Source organism: Pseudorasbora parva, unplaced genomic scaffold (assembly GCF_024679245.1).
Source record: "Pseudorasbora parva isolate DD20220531a unplaced genomic scaffold, ASM2467924v1 scaffold_31, whole genome shotgun sequence".
Taxonomy (NCBI): domain Eukaryota; kingdom Metazoa; phylum Chordata; class Actinopteri; order Cypriniformes; family Gobionidae; genus Pseudorasbora; species Pseudorasbora parva.
In genome coordinates, this window is record NW_027125103.1 from 207193 (window position 1) to 220215 (window position 13023).

The 13023-nt window shown below is 35.4% G+C and overlaps 1 protein-coding gene across 1 annotated transcript in view; it reads left to right on the forward strand.

Annotated features, from left to right (window-relative positions):
• Positions 1-10765: 10765 nt before the first annotated feature.
• The window catches only part of iqck (IQ motif containing K), a 43382-nt gene continuing 41124 nt past the window's right edge, over positions 10766-13023 (forward strand). Inside the window, exons 1-2 of the mRNA XM_067437322.1 lie at positions 10766-10957; positions 11140-11218. Coding sequence (XP_067293423.1) covers positions 10954-10957; positions 11140-11218 — 83 coding nt within the window. The 5' untranslated portion in view covers positions 10766-10953. The remainder of the gene's footprint in view (positions 10958-11139; positions 11219-13023) is intronic.

Consider the following 13023-nt stretch of genomic DNA (forward strand, 5'->3'; position numbering starts at 1 on the left):
AACCAGTAAATGAAACAAAAAACGTTACAACAAAATAAATACAAAAAAACAAATAAACACCCAAAAACAAAATGCAAATTAATCAAATGAATCTCAAATATTAGTGGGAAAAGAAAACGGTGGCTGCTAGACCAAAGAGGAGGATGTAAGACCTGTAATTAAAAACATTTCACATTTTTTTATTACACAAAAGGACATTACACTGATAAACTTATAAAATACTCACATACCTCCTTAATATACGCTATGGTTTACTTTGTTGACTGAGACACAGTCTCACTGAAAGCAAAAGAATGGGTTGTAACGCAGTCGATTCCGTAAGAACCTCTGTGCACGCTGTTACTCTCATAACAATCATTAAATAGCTAAAACCAATGCAGTGTTGCCCGCACAGTGCGTTCAGATCAACAGGTCATCAGCACGGGAATAATCCTAAAACAACATTGTGTACATTTAACACTAATGTGTCTCCTATACTCCCACATAAATATAAAAGACATCGACTCACATTGAATTGTCAAAAGCATCAGAATATACGCACGGTCATTAGGTAGCTGAAGCCAACACAGTGTTGCACGCACGGCGCGTTCAGATCAACAGGTTATCAGCACAGGAATAATCCTAAAACAACACGGTGGGTTCAACACTAATGCATTCTCTTATTAGATTAGACTCCATAGATAAAATTACATTTACTCACACCACGTCGTCAAAGGCAGCAGTCAAAAAGCAGTTTCTCCAACGCACCTGTAACGGAGGGGGAGAAAACCACACACACACACTCATTCGAGGGAAGAGCGAGAACAAACGTGGCTTCACAATGACCGCGAGAATTTAAGATGGGTTCATCCCATCACCTTAAAGGCATAGCGTACTCATTCCGGTTACATATGCACACACATATATACATACATATATTATATATATATATATATATATATATATATATATATATATATATATATATATATATATATATATATATATATATATTGTGACGGGGTGAAGAAGTACACGACACAGGAGGGCAGGTGAATTTCCCCGAAGGGTGGATTTATTAACAATAGTGAAAGTGAAAGTGCGTCGAGTGGGGTGTTCCGTGCTCGGTGTGGTCTCTCTCTCTCTCTCGTCCTCAGTGCTCACGGTGATCTGGATCCGTGCTCAGAGTGAGTGCTGGCCGTCACACGCTGCTTTCTGGTGGGGAAATGGAGACAACAGTTAGCCGAGTCTTCGGGAGACATCTCTCACCTCTTTCTTCTTCTTCTTCTTCTTCTGTTTACTGGCGCTTTGCATACTATGTGCATATCGCCACCTACTTTTGCTGTTATGCAGTCGCTGTTTATTCATCAGATTGTTCTTGCTTTTACTCTTTCCTATCATACCTACTTACATAAAAAAAAAAAAAAAAAAAAAACAATGCTCTATCCTATTCCTTCTTCCCAGGACCCACCTGGCGCTGCGTGTTCAGCTCCTCCAGTCTAATTATGTGGTGTCCTGAGATTCAGAATTGAGTAGATCATCCGCGTTCTATATTTAAATCCTTTCACTTAACCCAGTTTTATATAAGTATTTTATTAATGTCATGTATCCTACTCTGTCTCTATTAAAATCATATCCTAGTATATATTCCAAATTATTATTTACCTTACCTTTTTTGTTTAAATATATCATTAATTCCTTTCTTTCTTCTTCATACCGTTTACACTCGTATATTACATGCTCCACCGTTTCTTTTTCCCCGCAATTTTCACACAAACCAGTCTCATGTAATCCTATTATGAACAATGAAGAATTCAACCCTGTGTGTCCAAGTCTCATCCTAGTTATTATTACCTCTTCTTTCCTATTTCTACCACTTATTTTTCTTTTAGTATTTACCTTTTTTTTAATATTATATAAATGCCTTCCCTTGATATCAGTATTCCATTTGTCTTGCCATTCTTTAATAATACTTTCCTTAATAATAGTTTTAACTTCACATTTACTTAGAGGAACATTATAATAAATTTCTTCCCTTTTTAAAGCATTTTTTGCTAATTCGTCTGCAGACTCGTTACCAGCTATTCCTACATGTGCTGGCACCCAGCAAAATCCTACTACCACTCCTTTTCTCTGTATGCGCCATAATAATGTAAATATTTCACACATCAAATCCTCTCTAGATGATTGATGAGTTGATAAAACTGATGCAGAGTCAGAGCATATCACTACTCTGTCTGGATTTACTTCCTCTACCCATGTTAATCCTATTATAATAGCAACCATTTCTACAGAATAAATCGATAATTTAGATGTTAATCTTTTACTTATGGTTATTTTAAATTCTGGGATATATATTCCTACTCCTGTAATCCCTGTTTTGGGGTCTTTGGATCCATCAGTATAAATATGCATACTTGCATAAAATCTTTCCTGTATATACTTATTTACATTATACTTAATCATACCCATCTCCTCCCATTCTCTTCTCTTCTCTAATATCTCTAAATCAATTGTAACCTCAGGAATTATCCATGTTGGGACCTCTCCCCACACTGGAGACACACTACATTCTATGTTTGCAGTCTGATATTTCTCTTCTAACTGATGTATGTTCCATCCATATCCTCTTTCTTTGTTATTGGTATATTCCCAGCAATTATTTAAAACATCTTTAGTTATATGATTTCCAGTATAACCCTTTAAAGATGTCAGATATACCAAGGACAATTTGACTCTCCTTAATCTCAGTGGCATTTCATTCACCTCTACTAATAGCGCATTGACTGGTGTTGTTTTTGATGCTCCTAGGCATATGCGTAGAGCTCTATATTGTATTCTATCTAATCTTTTTAATAATGTTTCTGAAGCTGAACCATAAATCATGCATCCATAATCAATTATAGATCTTATCAATGCTTGATATATTGTTAACATTGATTCTCTTTCAGCTCCCCATTCTTTGCCAGCTATTGCCCTCATCACATTTAAGGTCCTCCTGCACTTTTTATCCATTTCCTCAATATGTTTTTTCCAGGTATATTTCTCATCTAACCAAATTCCAAGATATTTAAAGACCTTAACTTGTTCTAGTGATTTTCCATATAATACCAAACCAATATCTTTATAAATTTCTTTTTTCTTACTGAATAACATATAATTTGACTTACTTGTTGACATTTTAAAACTCCATTCTATACTCCATTTTTCCACCTTTTTTATTGCTATTTGCATACTTGAAATTACTTGCCGAACATTTCGACCTCTCTTCCAAATAGTCCCATCGTCAGCATATAAAGCACAACCCACACCATGTCCTACATTGTCAAAAATATCATTAATCATAATGTTAAAAAGAATTGGACTTATTACACTCCCTTGTGGGATACCATTTTCTGCTTTAAAAACTGAGGACTGACATGCTCCCACTTGTACTATAAATGTTCGTTCAAATAAAAACTGTGATATCCAATTATACATTTTACCATCTATTCCTATCTTTGATGCTTTTATTAACAACCCTTCTCTCCATACTGTATCATAAGCCTTTTCTATATCAAAATATACTACTGCCATAATTTCTCTCATTTTAAATGCCTTCTCAATTTCATTACTGACCTTAATTAATGCATCCATTGTTGATCTTTTACCTCTAAATCCACATTGATATTTACTTAATTGACCCTTCTTTTCTAGCTCATAAGATAATCTATACACTATGATCTTCTCCATTATTTTACATAAGCTTGAAGTTAAAGCAATAGGTCGATAATTTCCAGGGTTTGTTGGATTTTTACCTGGTTTTCCTATTGGGATAACTACAGCTTGTTTCCATATTTTTGGGAGTATTCCTTCTGTCCATATTTTATTATATAACTTGAGTATCTTCAGTAATACACTATCTGTCAGATGTTTTATCATTAAATAACTTACCCCATCACATCCAGGAGCAGTATTGCCACATTTTTGTATTGCTATTTTCAGTTCTTTGATTGTGAATTCTGAATCTATACAACTATTATTACTATTTCTCTTCTTCATTATATCTGGATTTTTATCTAAAATATCTCTTCTTCTTAATTCATATTCTTCTCCCAATTCTATTTTATGTGCTTTTTCTAATACCTTACCCAAGATATTTGCTTTACTTATGTCTGTTACTGCCACTGTATCCCCTTCAATTAAAACTGGTATTTGAGTTGATTTTCTCCCTTTCCCACACATACTTCTTAACATATTCCAAATTTTATCCAAAGGAGTATCTTTTCCTATGGTAGAACAAAATTCTCTCCATCCTTCTCTCTTGGCATTCTTAATTATTATTCTTGTTTTAGCTCTTGCTTTCTTATATTCCATCATATTACTCATATTCATATTGTTCCTAAGTTTTTTAAATGCCTTATTTCTTTCTTTTATTGCTTTACTGCATTCTTCTTTCCACCATGGAATATTTTTATTTTTCTGCCCTGCATTTCTTTGTGGTATATATATTGTTGCAGCTTCCATAATTAAATTAGTTATTGAATTGCAGAATGTTTCTACCGAATCTTCAACCAGTGTATCCTTATATGCTTCACAATACTTGCTAAATGAATTCCATTCTGCTTTCTCATACATCCATTTCCTTTGTAAAAAACATCCAGTATTACTACCATTTACATGTATTTTACAAACAATTGGAAAATGATCACTTCCAACTGTATTCTCACTGCTTACTTTCCATTCACATATTTCAGCCATTCCATTTGATATTAGTGTTAAATCTATATTTGATACCGTATTATCTGTTATATTATACCTAGTGCCTTCTCCTGTATTTAAGCATACTAACCCTCTATCATCCATAATTTGTTCCATTACTTCCCCATTGTGATCTATATTTTTACTTCCCCACATCCCATTATGTGCATTAAAATCACCACACCATAATTCCTTTTTGCATTTTTCAATTTTTTCAAACAAATTTATTGATATCTTCTTACATGGGTTATAAAAATTATATATAACAATTGACTCTTTTTCAAGAAATACCTCTACCACAACACATTCAATATCCTTAATCTCTTCTAATTCCCTATACATGGTTCCTTCTTCCAAAAAAGTTACTACACCTCCACCTTGTTTCCCCACTCTATCCCTCCTAACAGATGTATAACCTGGTAAGACAAATTGAAGATTTGGCTTGAGCCATGACTCTTGTACACAAATAATGTTTGGCTTATTCTCTAAATCTAACACAAATTTTTTGAATTCCTGACCGTTTGCTACAAGGCTCCTTGCATTCCATTGTAATATAGTTATCGTCATTAAGCTAGTCAGAAACTTGAGAAGCTTCTACTGTTACTGATCGAGTCAGAATCTCATGTATCGTGTTTGCTGAAATCCCAGATATCCCTAGGAATTCTGATGCAGCCTCTAGAATTGTTTTGATCTTGGCTGATCTACTTGGTAACATAGCAGTGACATTTATAACCTTTATAATAAAGGCTAGAAAGTTCTCTTTTGTCAATATTAGTACATTATCTTTAATAGCACCCTCACCTTTATTCTCATTCTCTTTTGTTTTTGTTGTTTCTATGTTCCTGAACTCTTGATTGTTTTGTTCCCTTACCTTCTCCACATTATCTACTTTACTTCCACAAACCTTCACAGCTTCAGCATAAGTGACTTTATGCTCAGCCTTATATTTTTGGACTTCTTTAGCTTTCATTTGAACCTCACATCCTCCATATGCAGCACTGTGAGGACCACCACAGTTACAGCATTTGAGTCCATTCACCTCAGTACATTTGTCATATTCGTGTTCTCCTCCACATTTAACACATCTTACTTTCCCCCTACATACTGCAGCCACATGTCCAATTCGCTGACACTTAAAACACCTTAGTGGCATTGGAACATACACTCTTACTGGATAGCTAATATATCCCATTTGTACCTTTTCAGGCATTTTTCCTTCAAATGTCAGCAAGACACACATAGTATCTTGTCGCTGTCCCTCTTTAGTCTTATATAATCTTCTCACATCAACCACTTTTCCTCCTTTTATATTTTCTTGAATTTCATCAGTAGGTATATATGTTGGAATTCCATATATTACTCCCTTTTCATTCTTGGATACGCCAATCTCTTTGACCATGATCTTTTCCCCATTCATTTCTTTCATCTTGAGCAGCTTGTTTTTTTGCCCTCCGTCTTTCGTTATAATCAACACTCTCCCTTGCCCTAAACATTTGGCCATGATAACCGCTCCGATACTTTTATCAATTGCTTTGGTCAGTCCTAATGGATGCAGATGTTTTCCTGAGCTCTTTTCAAATGTCAGCATTACTTTGAACCCATTCTCCTCCGTATTTTGTACAATCTGCTCTCTTGAATTTTCCTGATTTGTTTTGTTCTTTTTTTTATTCAAATCCTTTACAGTTAACACCATATCCCCACTATCTTCTTGCTCCTTAACAGATTTCTTGCGTTTTGAGTTTTTCTTCCTTGAGTATACTTCCGTATATTCCTCCCTGCCCTCCATGATCGATTCTTCAGAATCTTCATCCATGACTGCACAACAGCAAACGTTTGTTACCTATCCTTGTCTTTTTCCTTCGCAAAATTTGAAATCCGTTTCAGAAACCTCCTCCAACTCCTCGCCGCCAACAACAATCCACATCTTCTCAACCCTCTCACCTCTTTGGGCGGCGGGCAGGCTTATAAAGCCGCCCGCTGATGAGCTGCAGCTGTGACGGCTCAGCCTGTGATGAGCGGGTGCAGGTGTTCCCGCCTTGTTTCCAGGGCGACGCTGATGAGCGCTCGGGACACTTGTCACGATATATATATATATATATATATATATATATATATATATATATATATATATATATATATAGCCCTTTGTAATTGTTAACATTTTCATGAATGTATATATATGTAAATAAATAGTAACTGTAATATAATAGCACTTTTTTTCTCAGTAACTGTAACGGATTACAGTTCCTTTTATTTTGTAATATATTATTTTGTTCCAATATATTTTTGGGTATATCATCACATGCACATCAAATAAAATGACATACATTATGATATATAAGTAAATATATTGTCACATATTTTTCTAATTGAAAGTAATTCCTCATGTACTATGAAATATTGTAATATATTTATCCTGTATATTTTTAATATGCAGTTAAATAATTTAATATATTTGTCATTCACATATATAAGGAAATATTTTCTTTGCGTTAGGGTTACCCATTTTTATTAGTTTTACTTGCTAATTAATTTACTAAAGTAAAATCTTACTGATTTGCAGGGGTTGTATTTAACACAATCCAGCATTTTTTTTTTTTTACAGTGTAGGACATATATGATTGAAAATACATGAATATTGTACAATTTGTATATGTGGTTTTTGCAGCATATATAATCCTTATAGTTTTCTGTTGGAAAATATAAGAATCACACATGTTTTTAGCGAGACTTTTCCATATGGGTGACTGCAGAGAGTTTTTCATTGACAGGCCATTCAATCTCAGGGCTAGAGCCCAGACCTGGTCGAATTATAAACACCATAACACTCTTAAGGCTCTAATAGGTATCACGCCCTATGGCTCAATATCATTTATTTCCAAAATGTGGGGAGGGAGGATATCAGATAAAGAGATCAGTGGTAAGTCTGGCTTTTACAGTAACATTAATCCAGGCAATCAGGTGATGGCAGATAGAGGTTTTCTTATAGGTGACCACCTGGCTAGGCTTGGTGCCACACTGGTCATGCCTCCATTCTTGAAGGGGAGAAAGCAGCTACCTGGGTGTGATGTTCAGAGGGCCCGCCAACTTTCAGCATTGTGTATTCATGTTGAGCGAGCTATTGAACGCATGAAGGTCTTTAGAATTTTGAAAAACACACTCCCTCTGACCCTTGTTCCTCTCTCCAGTGACATATTGACCATCTGTTGTGCTTTAAGTAATCTTAGAACTAAACTTATTAAAGGGGGGGTGAAATGCTGTTTCATGCATACTGAGCTTTTTACACTGTTAAAGACTTGGATTCCCATCCTAAACATAGACAAAGTTTCAAAAATTAATGTTGGACGTTTGTTAAAGTATTTCTGTGTCAAAAATACTCCTTCCGGTTTCTCACAAGTTTCTGAGAGTTTTTTTCGAGTATGGCTCGACTTGACGTTTATAGAACGGAAGGTCCTTGTATGGGCCGTACGGGCTCTTCTCCCGCTTTGGAAGCAGCCGGTGAGTAAAACTGCTTCAAATGTCTATGCTGTAGGCTACCGTCGCGTGAGTAAACATCAGTAAACGACACGATCGTGTGCTTCGTCAGTCAAATGCGCTAACGGTTACTCCATTGCTGTTCTCTGTATAACGTTACACTAGTGTGACGTGCAAAACCATTTTGCTTGCTACTGCTAAGGTCTAGTCACATACAATAGTCCATAAACCGAATCATGTCCTCATGAACTGCGAGTAAACACACAAATGTTGACAGGCCACTAAATACAGTCCATACCACAGAGACGGACGTCCTGATGTTGCTGTTTCTCCTGTTCAATTTATTACAGCCTCAGATTTGATTCTGGATCATTATCTGTATTAGCTGAGATAGCCATGGGTTTCTCCACGCTTGAGGACGTCACCGTTTTGTTCGCATTCGTCATTCTTTAGCTCCGCCCACACGATACTCCTCCAGGCGCTCGGTTTTTTTCGGAAAGACTCGGTACAGCCCATATTTCTTTTATAAATATAATAAAACTAAAGACTTTTCGGAGATATGAAGGATGCAATACTACTCTATAGGTACTCAAGATTGACATAAGATTGACTGAAACTGAGTATTCCACCCCCCCCCCCCCTAAATAATACTGCTACTGGACTTCGATTACTTTCCTCTCACTCTTTAACAAATTGATAAAGTATAATTTCTTGTGATTACTCTTGTGAAAATATAATTAAATCAAAACCCTTTGCTCCTTAACTTTGTTCACTGATTTATTTTTGGATTGTTTTATTTATTATTGTATAATTCAGCTCCTTTCTGCTCCTTCTGGAGCCTTTCCCTAGAGGCCAGTTAAGAAATTGCAGTTTACATTACTTCCTTATTGGCTTCAAGAGAGATCGCAGGAGGTTGCCGCTTGAGTGGCACACGGCAGAGACACGAGAGTGTGTGTGTGTGTGTGTGTGTGTGTGTGTGTGTGTGTGCGTGTGCACGCGCGGGGGCGCGCTGCCGCACCCTCGCATCTGTGCCTGTTATTCACGCAGAGACGCAGAATATGCAGGAGTAATATTTAAATAGTAATTTGCAGTTTAATATTCACAGTGTCTCAGACACTTATATATATTTGGCTACAGTTTGGAGCCCTGCGCTTGGATTAACACGAAAGCTGCGTGTACCGAATATACTCGGGAGTCGTTAGCCTACTACCGGTAGCGTTAATACAGAAATGCTGGTATCGTATTTTTTTTTTTAATTTCACCACCAACATCGTACTAAAGTAGCCTACCTGTACTTGTGACAACCGTACATTTGCATGTTTACATTTACATTTGTTCATAAATAAAAAATTCTAAGTCTAAATTAGCTCACTCTGATTAGATGCAAAGTAGCTTACGTCTTGGCGAGCTACCTCCAATCAGGCCACGAGCTACTGGTAGCTCGCGAGCGACGTGTTGGAGACCCCTGGCCTAACATATTGGAAGTCAAACAGCAACAGTCACTAAAATAACTACTCAATGGCAGGCTGAAGCTCAATTAAAATGATGGTATTAGACAGCGCTAACGTTACATCTACTAGACCAAGGTTATTTCATTCATTGCTATCTCCTGAATTAGTTAATCAATTACTCAGTCCCTCAGTGATCATGTTAACTGTCTACATTTTCACCACGTCTGTTTTTGAATCAACTTACATGTTGGAATGTAGATTAGGCTACTCCCTAATGCCAACGGTGGGTCTCCCTTCCAAGCAATTTACTAGCGTTGCCATAGGAACACTTCGGCTTTTGCCACCCGGAAGCACGTTTATTACTGTTGTGACGTCATGGTGAATTGTCCTATATTGGCAGCCTTGACATTCCATACTTCCGGGTCATGTATTGAACGCATAGATTGAACGGTGGAGCTGCGTCATCAAGTTCACGTCAATAACTTAGTGGATAAAGTCTGTGCGCAATAACTATTTTCATCACATTGTAAAATTATTGTACAGCCACTGTAGTGAGATGGACTTTGTAATGTCGTCTTTAGTGCCTTTATGGGTCTTGTGAGTGGGTCAGTGGGAATGTACTTAATGCCAATGGAGGCCTTTTTTAAGCCTTTCTCAGCCATCAGCTTTCAACAAAAGTATATTTTGTGTTCCGAAGATGAATGAAGGTGTTACGGGTGTCCAACAACATGAGGGTGAGTAATTAATTAAATAATTTTTATTTTTTGGGGTGAACAAACCCTTTAAGGCTCATGTAACGAGAGATCAGCTTTTTAAAAATTAAAGCTATTTAATGTCCTCTTAAAGGTTAAGTACACATTTGCTTCTTTGATTCAAAAACAGAAGAATTAGAGCTACATTTTCTTTAAAAAAAAAAGTATTTAATTAAAGATTAAAGTGCAGATGAATTAAAAAATAATAATAATAAGGATGTGTACGTATAAATAAATTTAAAAAACTGCAATATTGTAGTTAAAAAAAGAGATGAATTTTGATTTCATGGTGACTTTCAGGTAAGTGGTCTGTTAGTCGTTACTTCCTCAGTTACCGTCACTATGGTTACAGAAAACAGACAGGGCAGAGGTGGTGGAACTGAGCTTAATGTTCAGTCGCGACTGATCAGCATCGTTTATACTCTAACAAACAAACAATCAATCAAACAAACACACAGACACACGCGCGCGCGCACACAGACACACACACACACGCGGTGCTGCGTTTTCGGCTGTTTTGACTGTGACTGTTATCTGATCGCTTACTGCAGCGCTGCATGGGTGAGAAAACGCGGATCTCCAGCCAGAACAAGGGCTTTCATTTTCTCTGTCATGAAGTATAAATCATTCATAGCGAAATTGCGATTGATAGGTTTAAATGCCAGTGGAATGGACGTAGTAAAATAGCTGATTCATCAAATTGTTTCCCCATAATATCTGTAATATTTCTTTCTGTTTTGCAGAGGACGACATGAACGAGTCATCTAGTTCACCAGACTCTAGTTTCTACACACTCTTCATCAGATGCTCAGCTCAAACAGAGTAATTTAATCCTTACTATTTCCTCCTGTTGATTTGTTTGCTTGTTATATGTTAAACTTAAAATAGTCATTCATTCATTTTATGGTCACATTGAGAAAATCATGTTTTTTTGTGTGTGTGGAAGACTATCCAGATCAGATTCAGAGAAATGATCAAACACAGATGGAGTAGATTGAGTCCATATACCATAATGTTATTGTTGCCTAGCAATGGTGGGGGGTAATTTCAGTCAGTGCTAATTTTGGGACTTTTTGGTTGGATCTTACCCAACAAACAATTTTTTTTTAATGCTTGAACAACAATAACAGGACAATAACAACAAGACAAATACATAAAATACAAATAACACAGGAGAGAAAGGCCAGGTTTAAGGATACTTAAATATACAATACAAGAAACTGAATAGTACCATAAGACCAAACAAGCAGCAAAAGACTGACATTTCACAAAATCTTAAATGAATTCAATAAATGAATGGTTTTAACAGCCTTTTTGTTTGTAATATCTTTAAGAGAAACCATATAATTTTCTAATTCTTTCAATACCACAGAAAAAAGAGGTTTCTGATTACTAAATTTACAACGATGAATATGAAACTTAATGAAAAAAATCACAAGATTAATAAAATAAACTTCTTTTTCAAAATTATTTTCATATTGGATAAAGCCAAATATTACATGTTCGTATAACAAGGAAAAATTGAGTGCCAATTTGTCATTAATACATTTAGAGACTTCCCACCATAATCTCTGCACTGTAAAAAAAATATTTAGAAAAAAAAGTTACCTGGTTGCCTTAAAATTTTGAGTTCATTGAAATTAAAATTTTGAGTTAATACAATGAACATTTTTTGAGATTCGACAACCTTTATTAAAAGATTATTAAAAGATTTTGTAAGCATATTGGGTAATAATATGTGTGTTATTTCTGATGACGCAGTGAAACATGCCAAATTGTGCTATTTTCAAGATTTATTACATTTTTTATGTGGTTCAGATACAAAAATATTTAGAGTTTCTATTTAACTAATTTCCTTCATTGTATCAACTCAAATTTTTAATTTCAATAAACTCAACATTTTAAGGCTTACTTTTTTCAGTTAAACCAACAAAAAGCACCACAATTTTTTTACAGTGTGTGTAAATTCACAGTGCCAAAAAAAAATGAGGTACAGTTTCTGTGTGCATAGATCAAAATGAACAATTTACATCAATGTCTTTAATAAATTTGGATAGAAAATGTTTAGCGGGGTAAAATTTGTGCAATATCTTAAATGAAATTTCCTTGACCTTATTTGTAATAATAAATGTAGGTAACAGCCAAACTTTACTCCAATAAATAGTACCAATAAACCTTGACCAATAGGACATTACATGTGGTTTACTCACTACTTCTTTTTGGAAAAGGGAACGTATAGCCTTATTATTTTTGCTTGCAGAAAAACAAACTTTACCACAGATCGTATCAGCTGGATGCAATAAAGATGCACATTTAGAGTATGAAATACCTCTACATAAAGAAACAACACCTGTGGAAATAGCACCTATTACAGAGGCAAATTCTTTAGGGGACACAGGAAAGTTTAAGTATGAAAGGAATTCATCATAAGTCATTAAATACCCATGATAATTCAACAACTGTCCAACCAAAAGGATACCCTTGTCAACCCATGTTTTAAAATATATACTCTTATGTTTCTATAAAATATTACAATTATTCCAGATGTAAAAATTATGTGGTGAGAAGTTATGCTTGTAAATTAACTTCCAAGTTAAAAGTGCTTGTCTATGAAAAGCTGACAGTTT